At 42.0% G+C, this 26,841-nt stretch overlaps 1 protein-coding gene across 3 annotated transcripts in view; it reads left to right on the top strand.

The window, feature by feature from the left end:
• Positions 1-889: 889 nt before the first annotated feature.
• MAP3K3 (mitogen-activated protein kinase kinase kinase 3) overlaps positions 890-26,841 on the top strand; it is a 42,531-nt gene continuing 16,579 nt past the window's right edge. For 2 of the 3 annotated variants that reach the window (XM_074926576.1, XM_074926575.1), the window contains exons 1-8: positions 2,306-2,590; positions 9,123-9,244; positions 9,598-9,687; positions 12,750-12,790; positions 16,784-16,883; positions 18,920-19,033; positions 22,450-22,570; positions 26,336-26,469. In XM_074926576.1, coding sequence (XP_074782677.1) covers positions 2,587-2,590; positions 9,123-9,244; positions 9,598-9,687; positions 12,750-12,790; positions 16,784-16,883; positions 18,920-19,033; positions 22,450-22,570; positions 26,336-26,469 — 726 coding nt within the window. In that variant the 5' untranslated portion in view covers positions 2,306-2,586. Of the gene's footprint in view, positions 929-2,305; positions 2,591-9,122; positions 9,245-9,597; positions 9,688-12,749; positions 12,791-16,783; positions 16,884-18,919; positions 19,034-22,449; positions 22,571-26,335; positions 26,470-26,841 lie in introns of those variants that run through there. The other variant, XM_074926577.1, reaches the window with a different exon arrangement.

The following is a 26,841-nucleotide window of genomic DNA, read 5'->3' as shown; positions in this document are numbered from 1 at the left end:
AAGCTTGTATTATGAAGAGAGAGTGGCTTACTCATCTATTACGGTGAAGCCTGAAAGGAGATATGATTATCTTCTTGATGTATTTAGAGAGAAAATACCAGGGAAGAGGAAAGGATTATTTAAGTAAAAGGATAATCTTGACATGAAAACAAATGGCTCTAAGCTGGGCATGAAAATGGGATAGAACAGACAGAAAAGCTGGAAACACTTTTCTACCATCAGAGCAGTAAGATGGGAGGGACTAAAAAAAAAAAAAAAAAGACAAGTCTAAACACTAACAGCATCAGTCTGGTTTTAAAATGGGAACTTCAAGGTGGAATCTGTGGAAGTCATCTAGTCCAGCCTTCTGCTCAAAGCAGGCTACCTTCAAAGTTAGATTTTTGGCTTTGTCCACAGCTTCTTGCTCAAGAGGCCGGATCTGTTGATCTAAGCATTCCTCTACAGATTTGTGTGTCTACCTAGTATGACGTTGTGAGATCTTTTTATTTTTCCATCTAGACAGTTAAATAAATTAATGGTACCACAGATATTATTGCCATGCTTTGGCTAAACCCTAGTTTTCTCCTGCTGAGATTTAGATTCCTGCATTTCCCCACCTTTTTGAGAAATTTCCAGTCTAGTTTTCTTCTTTGTGTATCCAGTTGATACCTCTTTGACATCGCTGCTGTGTTGCTTTTGAGCAAAACCACTTAAAAAACAATGCACTTGCTTCTAGACTTTTACCAGATTGAAAAGCAGCTGCTAAAACATCTGATCCAGGTGGGTTTCCCAGCAGCAGGGTGTACAAAAGGGCTGTGCTACTTCTTAAAAAACCAAAACCCCTCTGCTGTCCCTTTTGCGGAGAAGACACTATAAAAATATCCTGCAGATGGAATGGAACCAGAAGCTGGGAAAGAGCAGCTGAAAAGCCTGGATGTCACTTTAAAAGGTATGATTTGATTTAAACATGATTTATGAACTTTAAATAGGATTCCTGGGTTAGATTGGATGATCATAGTAATCCCTCGTTGCCTTAAAATCTGTGAAAATCTGTTGTGTGATGTGTTTTGTTTTGGGGCTTTTCCCCCTCAAAGTTGTATTTAGGGTCATTGGTGAGCTTTTTAGCAAGACTGTGTTCTGCTTGTGATCTGGGTGTTCAAGTTGGCTTGACAAACCAAAAGGCTAAAGCTGAAAAAAAAAAAAAAATTTCATCAAGTGTCTCGTATCAAGTGAGTGAATGCAGCAGGTCAGCAGTTCCACTTCTAACAACAAAACCACTTTCTCATTAAGATAAACTCCTAAATGAAAGGGGAGGAAATGCTGAACTTTAAATGTGCTAGGCTAGAGTTCACTCCTACAGGTTGGATCCAGAACTGTACTTTCAGGGTGAGTAACTTTAACAGATGTAGTATGTCATTACAGCACTTAGAAACATCGTTGGTTATGGAGAAAATGAAATAGTGGTTTTGAAGGCTTAAAAAGCAGAAGAGCTGTTTGTTCTGTTACTTTGACATTTGTCACTTACTGCAATCCATGGGGAACTGTGGGGGACCTGTGATGGCCTGGGGACATAGTGAAGGTGGGGTGGCAATAGGATCTTTTATTAGGACAGCTACATCTCTTCCCACAGATTGGCTGGTGATGCTTTGGGTAACTGTCTCCCACTTTTCCTTTGAAACCAAAAGAATCCTGCTTTCAGCATCTTTTTAACACTCTTGAGCTGGTTTTCGTTGGGTTTTTTTTTCCCCTTTTTAAAAAGGTGCTTTTCAAGCAACAGTTAAACTCATTGCCGAGATCTATACTAATGAGTAGAGAGTCCACGTGCACGGGACACGTTCCCTCCTCCCGGACAGTTTGTCCAACCCAAAACAGTGGCTACGGGGAGACCTGGATTTGGGGCCTGCGAGAGGCGGATGCTTGGGACCGGGCCTGGAGGGACAAGCCGGGGGGAGGCGCCTGGTGCGGGGCGGTGGGTGGCGTGAGGCTGGTTCCTGCCCGCTCGCAGGACGGGACACGCTCCCCGCGGCCTCGGGCGGGCTCTAGGACCCAGCCAGGCAGGGCCGCGGAGCCATCCGTCAGCATGATTGGCAGCTCTCGGAGGGCGTGGTCTGGGCTGCCCCCGCCTAGTGGCGGGAGAGGGGGTGGGCCCAGCCCGCGAGAGGAACGGGCCCCCGTGATTGGCAGCCGGCGCGGCGGCGGGCGGGGCGGGCGGCGCGGCTGCTCGCACGCCCATAGGCGAGCGGCGCCGTCGGGTGGGTGGCTCGGCGGCGCGGATTGGCGGGCGGCGGCGGGTCGGCCCCTGTGATTGGCAGGCGGCGGCGGCGGGTGCGCGGCGGCCGCCGAGCGGGTTTGTTTTGCTCGCGGCCCGGGCGCCCTGTGGCGGCGGCGGGGAGCGACCGGGACCGCCCGTGCCCCCCTCCCACCCCCGCCGCCGCGGCGGGACCCGGAGCGCGGCCGCCGGAAGGAGGCGGCGGCGGCGCGGGCCTGGGAATGTGGCGGCGGCTGTGAGCCCTCCCCCTCGGCCCGGCCGCCATGGAGCCGCGGCGGTGACAGCCCCGTACCTCAGCGCGCCGCCGCCCGCCGGGCGCGGGCCCGCCGCCCGCCGAGATGGGTGAGAGCCGCGGCGGGGGCGAACGGGCGGGGGCGCCTCGCTGCCTCGGCGGGGCCCGCGGCCGCCTCACGGGCCTGCGGCGGAGGAGGCGGGCCGCGGCGGGGGCTCCCTGCCGCACCGGGGAGGGGGCGGGGGGCAGCGGGGCCTTCGGCGGGCGGTGCGCCGGGGGCCGCAGCCGAACGGCAACCGGGGTGCCTCGGCCGGGCCGCTCGGGGCTGGGCTGCGGCGGGGGTCGACCCGCGGCCTCGGCGGCTCGGTCTGCGGCCTCCGGGGGTCCGTGCTGGGCCGGCCCGGCTCCTCGCCGTGATTTCGCTCCCCCGGGCTGGATCCATCAGTCAGCAGCTGGGCCATCGGCAGCGCGGAAACCACTTGCCGTGGGCGAACTCTGTATTTCAAGGGATTTCTTTTGAATTGGAAAAAAAAAAAAAAAAAAAAAAAAGCCCGTGTTGTACTAGAAAGCGTGGTGAGCCCCGGGCGTTTCGGTAGCGCTGCCTCCCCGAGCCGCACACACGCACCCGATTTCAGACTTTTACTAAAATTGGCCAGACAGAGTAACTGAGGAGCAGTAGGTCAGGCCTGGGAGTTGAGGGAGGTTTTGCAGCCTCTAAGAATCAGGTTGCCTGTTTTTGAGACGGGAGTTTATGTGCTTAATGGGGAAAATTTTTAGCGTGGTATTAATTGCAGCTTGGGAGTCTATTTGAAACAGCTTTGTCTCTAAGAAGCTTCCATTGAATTCTTGCTTGCTGTGCTTAACCCGGACAGTAACACATAAAAACAAGCAGAGGAGTTAGAGAAGCTCTTTTTCAAAGGTAAAACGTCACTGTCAGAAGTTGCCATGACTGAATTTGAGTGATTAATTCTTCTAGACAGTATGTCCTGTATAAAGAACTGATTATGGAGGGCTTTTTTGTGTTACCTAGTTCCCTTTTCAGTTTAAAGAGGGATCCCATTTATTCGAATTAAAAGTTTAATTGCTTTAAACCAGGACTTACTCATATTTGCATACCATCAAGGGAATTACTGTTGCTGTCGTTAAGTGCTGAGTTGCGTGGCTTTGTGAGCTACAACTTCAACGTTTCTTCTCTGCAACTAAGTTATTTTTCTAAGACTGTCCTTCATTATTTAGTCTGTATGCATAATTAGTTCTTATATTGTAGATTTATAAAGCACTGCAAGTGTTGCTCAAAGGACAGCAACTTAATTTCCTCTGCTTTGGTTTTGTAAATACAACAAATACATGCAGATCCATCAATAGACTTTTATAAAGAGAGGCATAGTGTTATTTGGTCTGTACCTTCTCTAAAAGAATCAGCCAGATGATACATAAGCTTAATATAGTTGAGAAGGAAGAAGTTAGATTTCCACTGAATTGTTTTCCAACAGCAATTGGATGCCTGTTTGTAAACATGTGAGTGCAAAACGAAAAAGTACTGTTTCACAGGCCGTTCCACCATAGCATTGTGTGCTTGTGCTGGAGTAATCACAGTACAGCCACAAGCAGAACACTCATCATAGGGATCAAATCATCGAAAGGATAATGGGTAACAGGCTATATCACACTCTACTTTTCTTCCATCTTGTTTTTTGTTAGCTAGAAAGGATCTGTGGGCTGGTTAGCAGTAAGAGCTTAATATTGCATTTTGTCTTAAGTCCTTTGGTACAGCTGAAGCTCACTGAGGGCGCTTTACAAAAGAGGCTATGACCGAGGGTTATCTCCCTACAGAAACCTCCTTGACAGTGTTTAAAATACAATACTTGCTTCTAATACCAAGAAATACATATATATACCTGGGTGGTGTGTGGCAGGCCTAGACGAAGAGCGTGCTGTGGGCCCAGCTGCAGTTGAGTCTTTCCCTCGATCTGCTCTTTTTTCCTGCCTGTGTCACTTCCTTCCCCTGGCTCACACACGCACCCAGAGCCCAGCTCTGAGCTCTGGCTTTATCAGTAGTGACACCCCCGGTGCACTGACAGGAAGGGGAGCGGGGCTAAGGCTACAGGTTAGGACCAGCTTAAATCCTAACCTCTTTTATAAGTTTGTGTGAGAGGAGAACTACCCCAGATATATACCACGTGGATCCAGTTCGTAGAGAACCTCTGCTTTTTCTTTTAAGTCTACAAACCAGGTCATGTGCAATTTCCTAAAACTTGTGCAGCACAGCATTTTTTTACCACTGTCACAATACCCAGTGTTTCATTTGATGGCATGTTATGAAGGACTCAAAATTAAACTTTTTCAAAAGCTTTTTTTCAGAGCTTTGACACAGACTCGGTTTGCCTTCCTTGTGAAATTTATTCATTGCCCCTGGGTCTGCTGATCATACACACAGGCAACCAGCTTGCTAGTGTGGTGGCAGAGAACAAACACACGCTTATTTGTTCACTTTTTCCTCTTTTAAACAAGTATGGCATCATGTCTTCTATTATCATGCTATATAAAATAGCATCCTGGTTTATAGGGGTTTACAGGCTTCCTGTTTTTACCAGCGTGCAGATGCTTTTACTCTGAACTTTGTGATTTTTTTTCAAAACTGTTTCCACTTCTGCCACAGCAAATACACTGACTTGCTCAGACCCCTGTAATAAACCATGTATTAGTTGAAATAAATGCTTTATGCAGAGGAATAGCTTTCTCTGTGAGTAGCAGTTCCCTTTTATCGATGTTATAAAAATCCTTGAGTGTAGTTTTTAAAACATGAGAAGCATTTCCTGGACAACATCTTTCCCGCACAAAGCAGAACTGTGTTTCCCAGACCTACTGGAGACCTAGCAAAACAGGGTCTCTCAGTGCGCTTCAAAAATTGCTTAGTTTTCATTTGTAATAACTTTTCCATTGTGTGATTAATGTGATGCTGCTGCACGTGCTTCTTTAAAGTCAATCTATGGAAATTCTCTATCTTGATGGAAATAAAGAGGTATTCATGCTTCTCAACCTTAAATCTGTCACAGTGCTATCTTAACTGGATACGTTTTTTCCCTGTGCAAGCTCAGATCCATATTTGATGTTTGATTTATGTTTTAAAAAGATAAATACACCATCGTTTCCTATCTTAGCAGCATAGGGATGAATTACAGAATGTATGTTTTGGTACTAGTGAGCCAATAGCTCAGTCTAAAACTAATAAAAAAAATATATAATCGCATAGGATCCAAATTCACCTGGAGTAGTTCCATCAGCTGTCTTTTTTGCATGGATGCAAGTAAGATTGCAGCATTAGCGCTTGTCTACAGAGGAGACAGTTTGCAGTGACATACAGACCTCGCAGTGCACTAACTGGGGTTTAGATGCTTGCCAGATGCTGCCCTTAAGAGTGTAATGTCTTAGCATATTGTTAATTCACAAGTTGTCTCAGCTAATAAATAAATTCGCTGCGTAGCTGAGCTGCAGTCTTTATTAAATAGAGATACGTAATTGGTTAGGTGCCCATCCTCTTTGCCCACTTCCTCATGCAAACGAGACGCCGTAAAGCAACAGACTTTATCCACAGCCTGGGCTTTGGGATCAAACACCTGTAGCAGATGATTGCCTTGTAACCATTGATCCTTATTTTCAAGTGATGTGCCATGCTGTGGAGATGCAAATTCTTTTTCAGAGATGTATTCTCTGATTGACTTGATTTCTTGTCATGAGTGCTTAGTTATAAACTGCTTTCATAGCTGTTTTGCTTCTTGCCCAGAGGAACTCTGCCAAGACAAGCTCCTCTTCATCCTCCTGGTATCTGGCCAAACCCAAAGTGCACTGTAGTGGAAAACTTGTATCCCAGCTCTTCACAGCATGTTTTGGGTGGTAGGCGCTCCAGGGATATGCCAGTCCATATTTTGTTGTGCAAAGTTATAGTCTTTGTCTGCCAGGTGACTCAACTATCAAACAAGATTAAAAAATAAGAGTGAACTGGAGACACTCCAGTAAGGTACAAGGTTAAACGTTCAGATGTAAAGTTGGAAATAATTTAAAAAAAAAAAAAAAAAAAAAAAGTTTTGCTGTTAGCTACCTGGAACTTTAACTTCATTCACAACTGTTTTTTCACATTTTACTCCCACAAGGGGTTACTTAGTGCTGAGATAGAACCTAGCAATTATTTCCTTTGGCTGATGTGCGTTTCAAGAAAGCAACCTCTTGCTTTGGTTGTGTTACTTACACCCCTTGCTTCTTTTGCATGCAGTTGGAATTTCAAGGAGTGCTCTCCCTTCTCCACTACCACAATGTAGTTATTGTCTCATTTGGCTTGTCTTGGACAGCAGAGATTTGGTGGGTTTTGATTTGGGGTTTTTAAGTAACTTTTCTTTTCTCTGCTCTGCTTTCATTTTTTAAGAGTTTTACTCTAATTAACACCTTCTGCAAATGCATTGGGAGATTTCTTTCCATTCCCCTCTATCATCTGGCCTAGGCTCGATGTCTCTTTTTCTGGTGGTACAGAGTGAAAACCATAGTGGAGGTACCTCTGCCTTAGTGTTTAGTACTCCTAGAAAGCTAAAACAGACCTTCTGGGCAGAAATTTGGTTGAACCAAAGATAATGTTAGTGTGTCCTGACTCCTGACATTTTTAGATGTCATGCCCTTACAAATAAGTATATTTCCCCCTTTTGCTTCTCAATTTTGATAACATTTGCTCCCTGCATGCTATAGAAACTGTATGTGCCTCACATCTGTCATCTTTAAGCATTGTGAAAATCTAGTTTGCTTTTCAGACATTGATTAATTATAAACCCAGTCTTCTGCATAAAACATAAGCTTCATTGAGATGCAGTCAGGAACAAATGCATAACATGTAATTGAAGAAACAAATAGTCCCGATGAGTCCCCTTTACAGAGAAATACAGATGTGAGACAGTCTGTCATTTAATGTACAGCAACTGTTCCCAGGACACCACTTCCAAATATAAGCCATTACCCATCCAAACCAGTGTCATGAGGCAGAAACAAATGTGTAGCTATACTGGATTTTTAAAATCAAGTTTTAGTTATTTACAGATTAGTCCCAAAAATGCTCATTTCAATCTAAGCATGTCAAACTGATGTGTTTAAGGACTTTGGGAAGACAGGAGGACTCTGGCATATCAAGCACTGTGCACCTGACGCTGTCCTACAAGTAGGGATGTGATAGCCTTGTCTGTGTGTTTACTGGGTCACATCTCTTCCAGAAGTTTCAGTTATCAAAAAAAAAAAAGCCCCCCAATTTACATGCAAACTGGCAGTCAAGTCCAACCAGACTCATTTAGAAGATTATTCTTCTGGGCATGCTCAGAGCTGATCTAATCTCTGGTTCAGATTTCATGCCTAAATTATGCCTTGCTATCAGGAGGGATTTAACTGGACTTATTTGCCAAGGAAACAGCACTTTATCTCTAAAAACTCTTTGAGTCTTGCTATGTGAGACAACAGCCCAGCAATACAGTAGGCATGAGTGTGCCAGTAGCAGATCATGAGTGGTAGCAGCTGATGCTGCTTTGTAACGCTGGTGGCACCATGCCTGGGATCAAACTGGCTACTGCAGCCCCGTTTTGAACCAGACTTCACATGCCAATGTTTTCTACCTTTTGCAGTATCAAGGAATTGAGGATTGTTATGCTTGCAAAAGCAAAGCATTATTTTCAGTAGCTTTTAGACACCTTCTTACTTCATGGTAGTATCCATCCCAGCCAAACTACTACGCTTTTCTCTCCTTTTTTTGTCTTTATTTTTTTCTAGGCTTTAGAGTTCTGCTAAGTATTGCTTCTCTCCTCAAAACTAACAAGCAATGGAAGAACATTTTTAAATGGTTACATCAGAAATCTTAGCTTCAGAAAGTAATTTTCAGTCAGTACTACGTATAAGAAATACTTCAATGTGTGCTTTTTTATTTTCCTGCATTTGCAAGAAGCCTTGAACCTGCTGCATTATGCTCTGCCAGCAGACAGTGTTCTTAATGCTATGCAATTTGAATCTGCTCAGTAGATCCTGAAGTCTCATAAAATGGTTTGAACTTTGTTCCATCAGCTTGTTTTGGGGGAAGAGAGGAATGTGCTGGGAAAATCAGTGCAAGTGGATTTGAATTCAGATATGTTCTAAGATGACTTTGTCCGGATTTTCGTTTGTCTTTCTACTGACCATGGTTTGTTCCACCAGCAAGCAAGAATTCTTAGTTAACAGGATATAAAATTGGAAAGAACAGATTCTTACTGGGTTTTCCTTGGCAGAAACACATCAGTTTGCCCTTCCTAAATGACCTATGATGATCCAGCAAATCTGTCCAAGTTGCACTGTTTGTTGTGAAGCAATTTGAACAGAACCAGGGGCTGGGGATATTTATTCTGAACCTTACTGTGGCCAGATCCTTCTATAACGTTGGACAAGTGACTTAAAATTTATCCATCTGTTTACTGCTTCATGATAGTAGATTGAGTTTGGGCTTTTTATGACTAAAAGAAATTACAGTGTATTTGCAAAGATCCTAAAAAGGATTGTCTTTCTGTGAGCCAGCAGAAAACAAGTGTGGAAGTGTTACAGTTGCTATTCAGCCAGGGAACTTACTACTAAAATTCCTGTGCATCACAGATGAACAAGAGGCCTTGAAATCCATCATGAAGGACCTGGTAGCACTCCAGATGAGCCGACGTCACAGACTGACTGGATATGATACCATGAAGAATAAAGACACTGCTCACTCCAACAAACAGGTAGTAGGCCATTTAGTGAGTACTTGAAATTGTTACCTGGAGGTAGATGGGAGAGAGCAGGTTGACAGTGGATCTATCTGCCACCTCTGTTTTGAATTGGGCTTCTGACTGCTGAAGCATTACCCCCCTTTTCTTGCTCAGGCTGTGGTGCCAGCCTGGTAGCTTTTTTATTTACCTTCCTTTATGGACTAGGGAGGGTGCAGTTTTGATAATTTGCAACATCTTAGTATTCTACCTCCCTCCCATATGTTTGGGTTTGGTGTGTGTAGACTAGCTAAAAAGCTTACTGTGTGGTTTTCTGGGTTCACAATCATATTGCCTTTTTTTTTAAAACGACTTTATTATTTTTAAAGAAAAAACACAATGCCAGCAGTCCACCCCTCTTGGGCAGCCCTGCAATAACAAACCAGTGTGCCTCTGCAGTGGAAGAAAAAAAAATTCCGGTAAGAAAACTGGTTTCCTGTTCAATATTAAAACATGCTTCTAATTTATAGTTGCTAAAGTTGTGTGCAATGACCTTTATAGAATTTATTTAAGCAGGTGTGGGAGGCCAGGAAAGCTTTTCTTTACTGACTCTGTCAAGATGTAGCAGTATGATGCACTTTTCATTGTAGTGGAAATAATACTTAAATTCAAAGCAGGGAACTGAGAAGCATACTGAATAAAAGGAAACAAGTATTTCCATTTCTGATGCAAAAGAAGGCCACTGCAGTTTCAAGCTGCACAAAGCAGTCTGTTGGATCATGAACTAATGCTGGTCTCATCTTCACATGATTCAGACCGCATGTGAATGCAGAATGAAGATCCTGATAAAAAGTATTCAAACTGAAGTTGATCTAAGAAGGACAGTGAAGGTGATTGTCTGAAAGGACTGGCTTTAGTGAAACTGCAATAATTCAGTGGAAAAGGAAACAGCTATTTGCAGGTGTCTGAATAAAGGCACCGTCCTTAATGGGGAGGATTGCCTGGAGTTACGGAGTCGTATGTCGCATGAAGACAAGAATGAAACCCTTATTAGGATATGGGGGTGTGAAGTCCATTTTTCCAAGCGAAATACTTTTCCCAAGGTAGTAAGTGGCAGGCCAATACTTTAAAGTCTCTCTAGGTTTGTTCAACGCTGCTGGAGACTCTAGGAAAGGACAGAATAGTACTGCTCTGTCAGTATATGCTGCATCTCATTTGAATGAAATACTTCAATGCCAAAGCAACAATTTCAGTCAAAAATTGTTTGTTCATTACTGTCTTAAAATATTAAATCGAGTTATTGGCAGTTAGACTAACATTAACAGGAGAAGTTGCCTATATCAGTAAAATAACTCTTTCTGGTTATATTCCTATTACAGGCTTAAGCTTTTTGGAGCTGGCTTTAAAGTTCACGTCTGTCTCTTCCTTATGCTTTGTCTGCTCATAATCTACTTGTTCAGCTGGGATCTGGGATTTCCTCGAATGTGCTGGACAAATCCGTAGATGGAGCAGTACAAAATCCTTTTCAAATCACTTTGAAACATAAATTCAGAGATCTCTTAATCAAAATCTGTAATCATTATTTATGATATTGCATCACAGAACTGGAACGCTAAAGTACTAAACTTGGATTTGCTTTCTTACTCATCTCTTAGGACAGTTTGTGAGTTGCTTTAAGAAGTGGTTGATATAGGTGATAGGTTCACTGCTTTCAAAGGAAGCAACACTAGATGTTTAACTCCTCTAGGTTCTCTCAGAAATGTAAACACCAAGATTACTTTGAATACCTTTTCTTAGATCTTTGAAAAATAGGCACAAATGGCCAGTGTCTGATCCTTTTGGAAAAATCATCAAGACATAGATGCCAAATTCCAACACATCCCCCTCTGACCTTCCCTTTGTTACAAATTACAGGTTTGAAAGCATGCAGAAGAGTTGAGGAAGATATTTTAGTTTGCTTTGGTACCAGCAAATCGAAGAAAGGTTTCCAAAGAGCCCTGAGGATCTTTTAGTGCTTTTTAATTTTGACTAGTGAGAGCTTTGTCACTTAGCTGTTTCATGACCTAAAACACATCTTGAGGTCAGAAATTTAATCCAAAAAATTACTTTAATTCAATTTCATCTGAACAGTCCTGTTTAGTTCCCTTAGACTGGGCTACTTAGAATAGTATAGCGTTTAAAAAAAAAACAATCTAGAGCCTTACTTCCCTGAAATCCTAATATAAACGGATCATTGCTCCATCTACTATGTCTAAGAAACAACTGTTTCATCAGTAGTTGGCTGGTGGACATCTTTTATAGCTTATTATTCCTATGCTGTTTGTTGCAGTTTTTTCTTTACTGCTCAATTAAAACGAGTTCTCTAGAATTTGCTTCATTTTGGTGTCATTCTGAGAGTAAGTGCTTTCTCTTTCCATGTCTGAGAAAACGTCTATGGTAAAGGTATGTGTAAATTACTCACCTGCAGCTGATTGTCGCTCTGGTGGGGAAGCTCGTTCGTCATGATCAGTTCTGTACCTGCAGTCCTGCTGCAGGAATACTCTGTACTCGCAGTGATTGCCTGGGTCCCTTTGAACTGCATTCTTGACCACTAGGCCTGCCAGATACTTCCTCTAGCTAAAGAGCATTTCCTGGCCACATTTTTTTGAAGTTCCTAGATGTATGATTGCCTATTGTCTAAGGCTTTCACAGATGGCTTAATCTATTCCAATCACATAAATTGTGCAGCAGAAATTATAGAGTCTTATCAGAGCAGATTTTTCCCTTTTATTTTTATCTTTGTGACCTAAATTGGGATTTGAACTTCGATCTCCAGAGTTGAAAGTTCAGCATGTTGACTCTTCCGTGCCACATAGCATCTTCTGAGTTTGCAGTGAGCTGCACAGGTTGTGTGGTCAGTGCTTTTAACCATCTGCCAGATGTGGATGATGACCCTGTTGCACTTTAAAAGGTGACGCATAGTTAACTTCTTTGTAACTTCAGAGTTTGAGTTTCAGGGGCTGCATTTTTGCAAAAGCAAGAGATTTAGTCTGTGTCTTAAGAACAAAGAATTTGCATGTTCCCTGTATTTCTCTTATTTTGCCATAGGAGAAAACTTGCTTGCTTTGAGAGTGCACAAAGAAAATAAGCTTCATTTTAGATGAATATGCAGCTGGACTCAATTTCAGATTTTTGCTGTGCAGTGTTAGATTAATTTTCCTTAAAGTATGTTGCAGTGTCCTCTGTTTAAGTGACAGTTAATAAAAATTGCAACTTAGTTTTTACCCCTTTCCTTCTTTTTCTCCTTTAGCAAATTCTCTATTCCTCATGGTGTTGTGTTCACATGTCAGCCACTTGTTGTCCACGGTCTGCTTCAGCTTCCATGGAGAAAGTTATCAGGCTTGTTGTGTTCTGGTTGGCCTTGTGAGGATTTGATGCCAACTGTAATCACAAATTGACCTGCTTTGTGTTTGGGCCTTAAAATCATATTACGATCCATGTGTGTGCTATTATGTACGCCAGAGTTTCATTGTGAGCTAACCTTTTGTTCTTTCTTCTGCAGAATGATGTAAGGATAAAGTTTGAACATAACGGGGAAAGACGGTGAGTCTGTCTTTACTACTTTGATTCTTTATGTAGTAGAACAATTTAGTCATCAGAAATTTAGGTTAAATATTTTGTTGGCTCCGCTTTCCTTGTTCCTGAATGAAGAACACCCAGTGAAGGAATAGCAAACATCATACACGACTCGGTTATTTTTAAAAACCAGTGTCATACAACACTTTCCTTTGATTTGTTTCCAAAATATCTATTTGTAAGTGAATTGCAATAATACTAAAAAAGCTGTCCAGCCTGAAATAAATTCAGCCTGATAGTTCTTCTTTTGTTTCATTTAATTAAAACCAAATGAAACTGATCAAATTAGTGTCATTCTTTTCTAGTTTCTCACTTCCTGATGACCTATTGCTATCACTGTCCTCCTGTGACTGAGCAACAGATAGAGCAAGGGAAGATTTTTTCACTGATGTAAAAGTTTCCTTGTTATTTCCTCTGATACTTGGTTTTCAGGCACTTTCTTTTACAAAAAAAGCAGAATTGACTGAATTGGCATTTTCACTGTTTACAGTATTGTTTGCAATGGATAAAATTGCCTAGACATTTCAAAGTAGGTCTCAATAAGCCCCTTATTTGCCATCTAACTGAGAGGAACTCTTGATACTGTTGTGGCCGTGTGAACGTACAGGAGGCCTCCAAGCTTGTTTGCAACCTCTTTGAGGCTGCTCTTGGGCTCTCACCGAGAGGAAAAAGGGATCTTGATGCTAGGTTCCTATTTCCTTTTTTTGAAGAAATTAATTGGAGTGTGAGCATGAATTTATGTGCTACTATTCACTGACATCCTATGGGAGTCCTTTAGTTTCTCCCATCCCAGACAGTACTTTCAACACGAACTAGTTCACGGTTTCATGATAAAATGCAAATTTTAGTACAACAGTCCAAGTGGTATGTAGTGATCCCAATAGCCTATTACGAGCAAAGGCTGATCTGCTTAAGCTCCTCCTGAAGTATCCTCCTTTGTCAAATTTAGGGATTTTTGTTAAAACAGAAAAGCAGAGGCATTTGTTGTTTGTAAAGCAGGCAGCGGAGAATAATTTATAAAGTCTTTGTCAAAAATTTAACCGTTTCATTCACCAAAGTCCTACATGGTGAATTCTGTCACTAAAAGAACCCTGACTTTAGATGTTCAAGGAGAAATTTCAGAAGTAATCATAGCTGGGATCTTCTGCCACCTTTGTCAGCCAGATCTTCTCAGCACTCTACTGTGTCAGAGGCATTGTGTGGGCTACAACAGAGCCACTGTGCAACATGTCACAATTTCTTGTGATACTGTGTTAGGACAAGGTAACTTGGAAGCAAAATCTTGTCACCACAGTCCTATCATCTTGCATGTCTTCTGCCTGAGTGCATTTAAGATGGCATAGAGCTCAGGAGAGAAGAAAAGTTGGGGTTTTTTTCTGAAGTAGCATTAAAATGAAAAGGTTGATTGTGTGTTAGTCTAATTATGCAGTTACGCTCGCCTGAATTCCCCATTCCCAAAGTGGTATGCAGTTACAGACAGCAAGCTTGCACCGAGAATGTAAGTGTGTGTGCTTGGTTTCAGAGGAGCTGCCAGATCTAACCACAAATATTTAAGGTGGTCAGGCAGGAATGGGCTCCTTAAACCCTTCAGTCCATGATTTTGTGTTAGAAGAGTGCACAGAGTTTTTAAACTAATAGAATTTGTGGCACCTGAGAACAGCTCTGCTTTTTAATGCATTGAGTGTAGAATGGAAGCCTTTATAAGGAACTTCAGCTCAACTGAGAGCTAAACTACATTTGTATGGTGCCAGAGTACTGTAATTTCATGGATGGGTTTCTTAGTAATACGTAGAAAATGTTATTGTGGGCTGCTTTTTAACAAGGACAATTATTTTCTAAAGAGCTGAATGTTGTAGGTCTGGTAGCAAGATGAACCCTTCCTGGGAAGGGGCTAAGGAAGCCATCTAACACTAGAGCTATTTGAAACAAAAGCTGTATATCGTGAAAGGATACTGAGTGCTGGCGAAGCAGGCTGGATAGGTGTTTTGGAAACTAAGCCTTCTATCCAAAGCATGGGCTCACAAATTCATGTGAGCTTCCCCAGAGGTGTTTCGGGGTTTCATGGAGCTCAGAGTTGCCCCTATGAGCAAGAGAAGTCTTGAGTTTCTGTGGTCCGTTCAGGTCTTCCTATTTCTGTCTGATAGCAAAAATTGTTAAGTGGTGCTAATAATCAAGCTTTTTGTGGCAGTATTTCAGCTGTGTCAAAGCAGAGTTGTTTCAAGTTGCAGCGTTGGGGTAAGCAGCTATATAAGTGGTCTGAGAGCTTGCAGAAGGATGGTGGTGGCTGTCAGCTGTGTCCCAGAGCTGGCTGTTTAACTGGCCCGTAGTGGAGACGCAATGGCCCGTGGAAGCAGATGGTGAGAAGTCTGGTGGCAGGAGCCTGAAGGCAGGAACAACCAACCATCTGGGCCTTGTGCAGCAGGGAGATGGAAAGTGGGTTTCTGAGTAGTAGATGTCCTTGGTTTGCTAGAATACTGGGTTGTAAACTATAGTTCACATTTCAGTCCTCCAGTTCTTGACGCAAGATATTTTACTCGCTGATTATTCTGAAGAGGGTGAAAATCGTCCTTTTCCACTGCTGTCAAGGTAACAACTTTCTGAGTACTTGGCAGCTTCCTATAGAAGAACATTCCAGCAAAATAAACAGTTTTAGATGCTTTGCTGGAATTTCATATTACTCCTTTGCCTAAAACATCAGCGTTTCTATTCCAAGGTAGGCAAAACAATACTAAAACCAAAAGCATACTGTCATTTTCTGAAAAGTACGCACGTGCCACAGGATTCTGCAGGGTTCCCCTAGGACAGCTGTGCCTGTTGCCATTTTGGATTTCTTGAGGCCATTTGTGTATTGGGAGTCTAAAATTCGTGCCAGTCAACTGGCGAGGAAACGGCTGGGTGCTACAGCTGGAGGTTTAGTGTGTCAGAAGGTCTGGGCTCAGGGAAAGCGATCAGAATCATTTACATCTGTGCATATTTTGTATGTCAGTCAGTCGGTGAAGGTGCCCAGAGATGCATTACATATGAAAAATACTCGTGAGGGAGGAAGCATGAGAGTATGGGACTGCTCTGTCTTGTATGATTATTCTGAATTATTGCAAGTCAGCTGTGCCAGTGCTGTTACAGCTGAAGCAGTGTTTAAGTTTTGATCTGTTTGGCCTCCATAACTTAAAAAAAATACTTTTTTTTTAAATAAAGCAAGCCATGAGTGACAAACCGGTTGCACAGTGACAGTTAGATTTGACTTCAGCTCTTGAGAAAAAGCCCCTGCCATGTTGCACAGGATTTGAAAGATAACTGCAGAGACTGTAGTGAGTCTGTGATTTAGATGTTTGGAGATGTTTGACTTGAGCATGCCGAGGGCTAATGTGGAGCTAACATCACAGACCTTTGGGAAAGAGGGTTTTCAGATTCCTTTGTGTCCTCCTGCTGATGTCTTCCCTCAGGAGTCTGCACGAACTTTGCTGTGGGAATGTTTGTTGAAACCTTTCAAGTGGAACACATTTTGGAAATTTTTAGGGAGAGAGTTTTGAATTCAGATGCTGGAGTACTTAAACCAAATACTGTTTTGTTTTTTGGGCCTTCTGCAGCTTTTAATTCAACTCTCACTGAATGTATTTATGTTTTGTGCCTGAGGCAGTATTCTTTAAGCCAAAGTGCATAGGAGATACGTATCCTGTTATGTGAAAGACATTCATTCAGTAAAGGATACTTTTCTATCAAGGGACAAAGGCATTCTATTTGAAATCTTCAGTTGAAGATTGCATTTTGACAAACCATTTGGAAATAGGCCAGAGATCAAGAATTCCTTGCTAAAATAATTAATTCAAATTTGAAAGGTTCACTACCTCCTTGTGGATGAAAGGAGAACATTCAAATCTGGTTTTAATAGTTCAGCTGTCTAATTTGATTGCATTATCAAGTATATCTCTGAATTCAATCAGTGATTTTCTTTCTTTCCAGAATTATCCCATTTGTCCGTCCCGTGCGCTATGAAGATGTGCAACAGAAAGTGAAAACAGCCTTTGGCCAGCCACTGGACCTCCACTACATGAACAATGAGGTACAGAGCATTGTTATCAGTGCTCAGAACAAGTAATGCTCTCTCTGGATGACACCTCCTTTTCCCATCCCAATTTAATTTTCAGTGCTTTCCTCTAATATGAACCGTAGTTGAGTCACTCTGCTCCAGAGGAAGATGTGCTGATGCTGACAGAACATCACACTGATGTGTGTGTTGTACAAACACCAGCATCTTGCTTCCTTGTGCTGGTATTGTTTGAGAGACTCTCTTGGGGAAGTAAAAAGAGGTATTTAAAGTGTGTTGTGAATGTTGAGAGCAACTGCTGCAGGCCAACATATATCCAGTCTGAGGACTGCAGGCAGTCCCAGAGTCATTTCTTTGGTTGCCCAGTAGCAGGGTCAGTATTTGTGGTGTTTGACTGCTGATCAGCAGCAGGCATCCAGCCATTTGTAACATTTACCTCCTGCTGGCTGCCTCACGTTCTGCTTATTGCCCAGCTCTGAGGGGAGCAAGGGGAGTCAGAGACAGGGGAGGCTCTCTGGTACGAGATGCTGTAGGGGGGCTGTGGGCACTGTCATTGGCAAAAGAAAGCAACATGGGGGACAGCATTTGTCTCTGAGGAACTGGGTAGTCCCTGTCAATAATCTAGAGCAGGGGTTCTCAACTTTTCCTTTACCATGGACCCTCTTTAAATACCTTTTGTGGCCACGGACCACCAAGACTTAAGATTTAAAGCACTAGACTGCATCAGATATTTATTTCAGTTTTCTCATGAAGGGTCTTCAAATTTGGAGAGAAGTGGAAACAATCTGTTAATACACACACTCCTGTTGTAATATCTTTATTGCAGTGATTCCATATGAATTTAAAATAATAGCATTAACACCCTTCTTGCTCAAATGGCCCATTTAATGGTATTTTAACATGCTAATTCTGAATTTGATGCCAATTTTTACGTTAAAATTTGATGAAAACTTTTTACAGTTCTTCTCACCTCCCACCTTGTTTTTCTGTGTTCAGTCACCATATATTTTTGTTTATGGATCCAGGGCCATCCCTTGGAGGAATAGACTTGAGCCCCGTTGTGGCCCTAAAGAGGGCCATTGGGTTAAGAAAGTGTCGTTAAGAGAAAAAAATGCCAAGTTAAAGTGGGTCTCACCAACCATACTAGCACCAAATATACCAGCACATCAGGGCGGGCCTGGGGAGGGGAGTTTTGAGTATGAGAGGAGGGGCCTGTGGGAAAAGGAGGCACAGTGGTTGCTGTGAGCCAGACCACATGTTTCTGGGCTGGATGTTCCCCTGCCTGCTTTAAGCCTTCACAGATCCCTGGTGACAACATCACGGCTCCCCAGGGCTCTGCAGACCACAGGTCGAGAACCACTGATCTAGAATTGGCTTTAGAATTGGCTTTTTCACTCTGGACACCCTGACTTTTTCTTGGTTTTTTTGTTGTGGTGTTGCCCTCCCACCATTTGGGACTATATCTTTAATGAGAGAGATGTGAAATCCCATTCACCCGGAGGAGCTGGAAAAAATGAAAGGGATTCTTCAGTATTGATAACATTCACATTTCGAGATGCGAGCAGGCTGTAAAATAGAGGGTGTCTGAGCATAATGTCATAGGGTCTTACTAGCAAGTTTTAAATTCTTCTTTGATTCCTTCTTTCAGAGTCTTAAATCTTCTTTGGACTAGTCTCTATCTGAAACCCAATTTTCATTTGATCATTAGGTCTGGATTTATAAGTGTTCTGAGACAGTGTCCTCATCGGGAAGTCAGGGGCCTGTCTCTGACTTGTTCTTTGAAAATAACAAATTCAGGTAACAATATTTGTGTGGATGGTGCCTTAGAGAAGTTTGCATAGGGTCAGCCATTTCTCTGATGACATGGAGAAAAACCTTGTTGAAAAAGACAGTAAGACAGTGAAATTGCAGTGAAAATTTGTGGAGTAATTGAGCAATCAATTTTATATTCTGATTATTTATTTCTAATGTTTGTTTAAATACCTTTTGTGGAATTAGATTTATTTTTTCTGTCTTTTCTAATGATTTTTTTCCTGTTCTTTATTTTGCAGCTGTCTATTCCTTTGAAAAATCAAGATGACCTGGATAAAGCAGTAGATCTCTTAGACCGAAGCTCTAATGTGAAAAGCCTTAGAATATTATTACTGTCTCAGGACAGAAATCATGTAGGTAACAACTTCTGTGACGGCAGCAAAATAATGTTTTTATTCTTAAGTCCCTGAAACATGATGGTAGCCTTATCTGAGAGTAACAGGGATTAGTAAAATCACTCTTCACAGACACGAATGTATATATTTATCCTCTTTGCTTTGGCTTTGCTGTAGGTACCTTAGGTACCTCTTTTTTTCCTTCTTCCCTGCCTTCAGCAGCTGTTCAGGGACTAAAACATTGCAGCTTTTTAGGCTGTAATATGAAGGCCATTTTATATCAAGTACCCAATGACTGTATTCAGAAGATACTTAATGAGTTTGGTTCTGAGAGAACTTTTTTTACCTTTGATTAATAGCAGTGTTGAAAGTGTGTGTAATTATCTTGCCTTCAAGAAAGCACAGGTTGTCCTTGAAGACAAGCTATTAGCACTTTTTCCTGGGTGAGAGGCCTGAGGACAGCTCCCAATGATTTTTCAGTTCTATAGCCTAATGCATTGAATCCAGCCTTACTCTGTAGAGACTAGGCTGCTTTTTGCTAATAATGGTGTAGTCATACCTAAGATGGATTTGATTGTGTCTTGGTTCACTTTCCTGTACCACAGGTGGCCGTGGCAGTGAGTGTCAATGTAGTTTGCACTTTTTAGCAGAAAAGACCATAACCTGAGGAGTAAGTCTTTAAGTCAAGCTCCCAAAGCTTCCCATTATGGACAGTGAATTGCACTGCAAGCTGAAGAGCACAAAAAGGGTCAGAAGTTTCCATTATTCCTGACCTGTGACTGCAGAATTTTGTTCACTCAAACCATTGTCTTTTTTTTTTTTTTTTCAGAATTAAGGTCATAGAGCTTTTTCAAGCCAAAGACCTTGATAGCTTAGATATTTTATTTGCAAATTAGCAAATTCTTTTGAAGAGTGTGACACAAAAAGCTGCTTTGTCTTGAAAGCTCTGTTGGTAGTAGCTTGTCGATCTTGAATGTTCATCCCTGTTCAAGTTCTGCAAGCTGTGAGCTCAAACTCTTGTAATAATCACACCTGTAATTCTTGGAACTGTCAGGAGAACTTAAATGTACTTCTTGCTATTTTTGAATTTGATAATCCATGCTAATAGAAATAAAAAGACCTTCAGGAGTGTTAACAGCCAAACAACTGGATGCAATAGCTGGAAAGGTGTAGGAGGGGATGATGCTGTTCCTTGTCCTGTGCCCTTGCATTTGTTACTGGCTGTTCTGAAGACAATACTTGGCAAGAAGGCCTTTGGTCTGACCTAGCGTAGTCAGACTTTGTTCTGTGTTGTCAGGAAATAGTCTGTAAAAAGTGGCCTTAACTTTTGGTATAACGTAGTAAAACAATCCTCTTTTACAGCCCTCTAATTTTGGTGTCTTCAGGCTGCAAACCAGATGCTAAATGATACTATCTAAACTTTACATAAGCCACCTACAGTAAACACTTAGTAAATCTCATCCCTACACCAGCCAGTAGCCAGTACTGTGGTGTCCTTTTATTAGCTGTTTTTTCCTCTTTTGCTCAAAGCAGAAACAAACAGCGAAGTCTTCAGTAAGTGCCACTGTTTCCCCCCTCTCCTCAAACTTCCTCTTCAGCTCTGAGTTGCCTGACAGGAGAGCCCTACATGTGATAAAGCAAAAGCCCACAAGTCTGAAGGAGGTTTCTTGGCTGCATGATCTCATCCCACTGAGGGAGCGGGAAGCATTATTTTTCCTGAAGTACAGGATGCAGATTTTGTTTTGGTTGTGCTCTTTTCTTTTTCTGGGGATGGAAAGGTAATGCTGTGACTTTGGCACAAATATGTATATAAAACAAATTAACTTTACAGCAGTAGCTGTATGACTAGCACTGAGAGCCTGTGTTCGTGAATAGCGTTTCTGTTAATTTTCTTGTGCCTCTTTCTGTGGCTCATTTGTGCTTTCTTTTATCAAGCAACTCACTTCTGTTGTCAGTCCTTTCTTTCTGTTCAGAAACTAATGGGAAGAACTGGTTAAGTTGAACACCTAGAGTACTAAAGCCAGACTGTCCACATAAATGATGTGACCTCTGCTCCCTTTATTCATCTCCCATGAATCTATTCATGGTAGAGTTTATGTAACTTAAATCAGGCTCCCTCCTTACTCTGGGCAAGGGTAAGTGCTTATTAAATGAGCAACTCTTCGATACTTTTTTGATTGTGTGACCTCACACCTTCTTTGCCAGTCACATTCAAGTAATTTTCAGAGTCAGAATTCATTTCCTTGGGGTATCTTTGGTTCTCTTCATCTCAGTAAAATAAGTTAACGTTAGTTAAATTCTGTAATATATCAGGAAGGGAATATTATATCCTCTTGGAAAACTGGGTGCTTTGGGACAAGAAGATGAAAATTGAAAGTGTCCACTAGTACTGAGCACCTGCTTTGACATGCATAGGATTTCATCTGCTCGGGGGAGGTTGGCAATTCACATTATTTCGTATGTTCAGACCTTAGTGCACCATCCTCAGATAGTTGGTGTCCTGCTCAGTGCTCTGCTAAGAGCCCGTGTCCCCTCTATCTTCCATGGAGAGAGCACAGAGGTGTTAGCTGCCTGAAGCTGCAGTCTCGATATTGCCAGGTGAGCACCTTCTGAAGTCTGATGTGGCCCTGCAGTTTCTCGTGGCAGAACTGCTGCACGAGGAGGGGAACAGTTCTCCTGGATGGCATCCTACTGCCCTAAATTGTAAAACCCTCCTGCACGTCCTCCTACAAAGCGTGCTGGAGTTACTCCGTCTATCTTTCTCAACAAATAGGGGAGAAATTGTTCGATATGTCTCATTTCATTCCTCTTCCTGCTTTGAATGAGATGAAGGCACTGTGCAAAAATGATATTTAATTAGATTATGTCTGTGTAAATTCAGGGAAAGATGAATAAAAGCAACACAGGCAGCATTCATCTTGGCATCTCCAAGCTCTTTGTGCTCTTAAGATCTCTCCAATTTATTTTCACTTAGTCTGAATTGTCAGTTTACTTTTTAAAGATTGTGGGGAGTCAGGTTGCTATGTAACTGCTTCTGAAAGGGTGCAAGATGCATAATTTATCTCTGCTGGCCACGGTGGCTGATAGAAATTGTAGGTTCTTCCATGTTCTGGACTCAGTGAGCAATATGAGCCCCTTCTTTTTGGTTCATAGGTAGCTGCTACTGGAAGACAAACGTTGAGACTTGTAAATCCTGCATTTCATTTGAGGCTGGAGGGTAGCATGCTCTAGTTGTTCGACTCCTGGTTTACACTGTATTTGTAAAGCTTGCTCTTCTGCTGCCTTCATTGTTTGTGTTCTGTGGAGTTAATAAGACTTCAGAACTATTCCTGAGCTACTTTCTTGCTACTAAACATAATGGTATTTTTGAAACTGTGGCCAGACTGCTTGAGCTCCTCAGTCTCATTTTTTTTTTTTTTAACTTTACCCAACAGACCAGTTCTTCGCCCCATTCTGGACTTCCCAAACAAGTCAGGATTAAAACTTCCCAATCTGTGGGGGATGTGAGCACACCCTATCAGCAGCCAGAACCCAGAAGTAGGCATCTGTCTGTCAGTGAGTATTTTTGCCACTTCTGCTTGTCTTTGTTTTGTGAAATTTATGTTTGGGGCACTAGTGTTTATGGTATAGCATTTATTGAAAGGTTATTCTAGGACAAGGCAGTTCATTTTCAAAAGCTCTTAATATGTTTACAATAGAATGTTTCAAAGTTCCTTACTAAGTTGTTGAACAGCTGAGGAGCTGCTAAAGGGGATGTCCTAAAGCCAGATCCATTGAGGTTAGAAATTTGGAAAGCTTACGTGAGTCCATTAAGCTTTTTATTTAGATTGGCAATTTCAGTTCATGAAACCTAGATTTGATTTTTTTTTTTTTTTTTACGTTGGTCTTTGGAATCTGTCCTCACTCTTGTAATCAAGCATTTTACTAGTAGCACAGGAATTGCCACTGCATATCCAACCAGTGCCCTACATCCTGAGTTCCCTAAACTTTCACTCTCGTAATTACCAGATGAGTAGAGCACAAGGCTAATATAGGTGAGTGGTTCAGCTGCACAAAAGGTAATGAGACAAATCAGAGTAATATTTACCTTTGTCTCATTTCTTTTGTGTTTCTGTTTGCTTAGTGAACTCAATGTTTAGTGGAAAGGTCCATGTAAGACTCCTGTAATTTTTGTGACTTCTATCTCTGGTAGATTTGTCCAAGTTGGCCCAATATCTGTGTTACAACTCCCTGTATAACTATGCAGTACTATTCAAATCTGTAGTTGATGGATGCTCAAAGCTGTTAACTTTTTATACAAAAAAGTAAAACATCTGAAATTGCTTCAGAGACTCACGGGTCCAAAAAAGAAAAAAATGTCTGTGGTTTAGAATCTGACTCCTTGGTGTGAAACTCAGCAGTGAAAGAGCAGGAAGAAGGTGGGCAATAATAGGGATTTGCAGTATGAAAGGCTAGAGACTCCAGTGTTCTGTGTAAATGATTTTTGCTTTAGAAGTGAGAAAGCTAAATTTTGCTGGAAGCAGCAGCAGAGGATGGCTGTGTTAGTTACAACAGCTATTTCAGGGCTTGTCAGACCTAGTGCTTCTGATGACAGGTGCTGCAAATCATGAGGGTAGTACTAGGAGCTGGGAATGTCAGAGTTGCTTTGTTTCCAATTTCTAAACCAGCTCTCTCTGTGGAAGAGGAGTTCTTCAGTTTCGTTAACTGTGTAAACTTGAGGCATAATCATTACAAGGATTTTAGATCAGTATTTGCAGTCTAACCATAGTGTCAAATAATAAATCTGATTAAACTAGAATAGACAGTCTCCGTACTGGGGAGTCTAAACTGGACTCAGATTCATGCTGTTCTGACAAAAGTTGGGAGAGTAAGCTCAGGAAGGAAGGACTCAGAAGGACTTGAGAACTAGACCAGTAGTTCTCCATACTACACTTGTCTAGCAAACCTGTTTGTATCCTGTCTAGAGTCTGCTGATCCCCTTTTGTACAGTTTGCTTGTATGACGTAGCAAACAAACAAAGAAGGCTGAAAGCTTGTGAGGTACGTGACTGAAACTGGGACAAAAAGAGTTTTCCCATCCTTTCTAGTAGAAGTTAATGTGGATAAAAAGAGCAACATTCCTTGGTCCTATGAAGAAAGCAGCAGTATCCATGCACGTCTGAACACGACGTTTCTTTTTTTCAGACAAATTCAATGCCAAAGATATTTAAAAAAAAAAAAATCTTCTCCTTTATTGGCATTCTAAGGTATCCAAATACTGATGCCAAAGCTAACAGACTGTACCGAGTGTCTGTCGTGGGTAAACTGTATAGTAATAAGGGGCCCCTTCTGTATCCCAGTTGTACAGACTCTTTCCTCTTATCCCAGCTTATGGACACTTTCTGATTAGCCTGTCATTCATCAATCAAGAAAGCATTGATTTTATTTTCTGAACATGTCAAAGTACCAGACTGTTACATTATTAAGAGGTCCAGAAGAGTTCCAGTTCTGTCAGAGGTCTGACAGTAATTTGGCAATAGCTCAGCCTTGAATCAATTTCTTCTTCCTTCTCTTTTCCTATCTTTTGATTTGGAAAAGGAATGTACCCCTGTTTCCTAGTGCTTCGGGCATAGACATTTTCCTATTCATACCACGTCACGCAATGAAGGTTGAAAGCAGCACTCAACAAAAGCTGTTTGCATGCAGGAGATATATCTGTGTAGTTCCTGCCTTCTAAAGTGGATGGGCCTCAAGCTTGCTGTCACCAATTCAGAGGTTTGGAAGTAAAGATAACTTCTATTTTAAAAAAAAAAAAAAAAAAGTTGTTAAGCATTCTGGCAGCACTTGTGTTTTTTCCACTCACTTCCTTTGATATACATTGATTTAGTGCCGACTTCCTTTTCCTGCCCAGTGATGGTGGCCTTTCCACAATAGCAGCTGGGCTGATGCCAGCAGGACTTGGGCTCCCTTTGGCCAGCAGTGGCATTGTATCGGAAAGAGTGAAAGTGTGCTCCGGTGACTCAGTGAAGCCCCAAAGCACGCTCTCTTGTTTATCTCCACACCAGTTGGCTTATAATGTCACGTGAGCCCTGCAGAGCTGCTTGGAAAATCAGGTGGTAGCTCTAAGCAATAGATTATCTTTTTTTTTTTTTTTTTCATGTAGTTCACCCTCCCCATGCCAGTGTTGGGTATTTTTTACCTTCCACAGTCCTCTGAAAGGTGTGTGCACTGGTTTTCAGTTAGCTTCTGCCGATGTTTGCTTCATTCTTTATTACAATAACTTCTGTAAAAAATATTTTCCTTGGGAGAGTATTTGCTGATCTTTACCCATCTTTCATAGCACCTGAGTACACACAGTTAATTAAAGACAGCATTGTAAAGAGCACAGCTTGAGAGCTGATCTTAAACTGCTGCCTCTGACTTCATGGGTGACCTTGAGTAGATTGGCTGGACCACGGCATTTCTTGGAGCTCACAGTGTGACTTGGTGGGAGTTGCAGGTGGATAGGTCACTGCAAAAAAAAAGGATTTTATATCTTCCTGTTTCTACAGTATCATCTTTGAGATCTGCAAGGAAACAAATTCTAGGGGTGAAGTTTCTCTCAGTAGGTAGCACAACAGAAACTCTTTAGGTCATACCATTAACAGATGAGAAAAATGATTTTCTCATCCTTTGGCCGCTAGACATACTCTCTATCCATCTAGCTTATTATGTAATTAACAGAGATTGCAGAATTGTTCTCCATGTGTTTTTGCCCAAACCAGTCGTACAGTTTCATTTTTCACACAGTAAACAGAAATTTTGGGGTTATTTGCAAAGGTAACAGTGCTCCCAAGTGATACTGAATTTGCTCAGTGTCAGTATAATTAGCTCAGCTGATGATGATTAGCAGGAATAGTGCTGTCACTCAAGTAAATGATACTGGTTGGCAAACTTCTCATCAAGACAGGAGGTTGGTTGCCCTGGCAAGTGTTCTGTTTAGTGGAAATTAGCAGTGAAGTTCACCCCAAAGCCAGGGATTCCTGGAGTCCTCTGCTTTCCTTAAGATACTGAAATCATGCTCAGAAGGTTGAGCAGAAGAGGTTAGAAATAGGTGACTGCTCTGAGCAGCACCAATAATCTTGTACTGTCTAAAATGACAATACAGGTGCTTGTTGAATGATTTGCTTTTTGACATGGCACCTACTGATTCTGTTTCTGTCCAGACTGTAAGGTTCACTCCAGAACTGCTGTGATCATAGAGGTCTAGCATTAGAGGTGAATATTTGGATTTTGTGTACATGGATGTGCAGTCTCATTTCAGTAAGCATAAATATCAAAAATGACCTTCTTTCTGGCCCAGGTTCCCAGAACACAGGCCGAAGTTCACCACCTCCTGGGTACGTTCCAGAGAGGCAACAGCGCATTGCTCGGCAGGGTTCCTACACCAGCATAAATAGTGAAGGCGAATTCATCCCAGAAACCAATGAACAGTGTGTAAGTATGAGCATTAGGGTGAAAAAAAAGTAAGTCCAGCTGTGAAGGAACTCACTGCTGCTCTCTGGGCCCTCTTTTTCACTCCATAATATTCACTAGCTGTCGTTTCTTTAGCACCTACTAGTACTGCTTTGTTAATTTAAAGTACACTTCAGACTTGTTTGTAGATGTGCAAGTTCAAAGCCTTTGTAGGACTGCCGGAAGCAGTTGCCATGTGTTTTGGGCATGGTCTCCCCACCTCTGAATGAGCAGTTTTGGTGCACATTACACAAGTATGCTCAGGTTTCCTATTACCAGGTTTGTGTGACCCTCTTGCATTTGAAACTGTGCTCTCCATTCAAAAAAGTAGGAAGTAAGGCCAAAGGGCAACTT

This window comes from Athene noctua, chromosome 25 (assembly GCF_965140245.1).
Source record: "Athene noctua chromosome 25, bAthNoc1.hap1.1, whole genome shotgun sequence".
Classification (NCBI taxonomy): Eukaryota; Metazoa; Chordata; class Aves; order Strigiformes; family Strigidae; genus Athene; species Athene noctua.
This window is presented reverse-complemented; position numbering and strand designations above follow the sequence as displayed.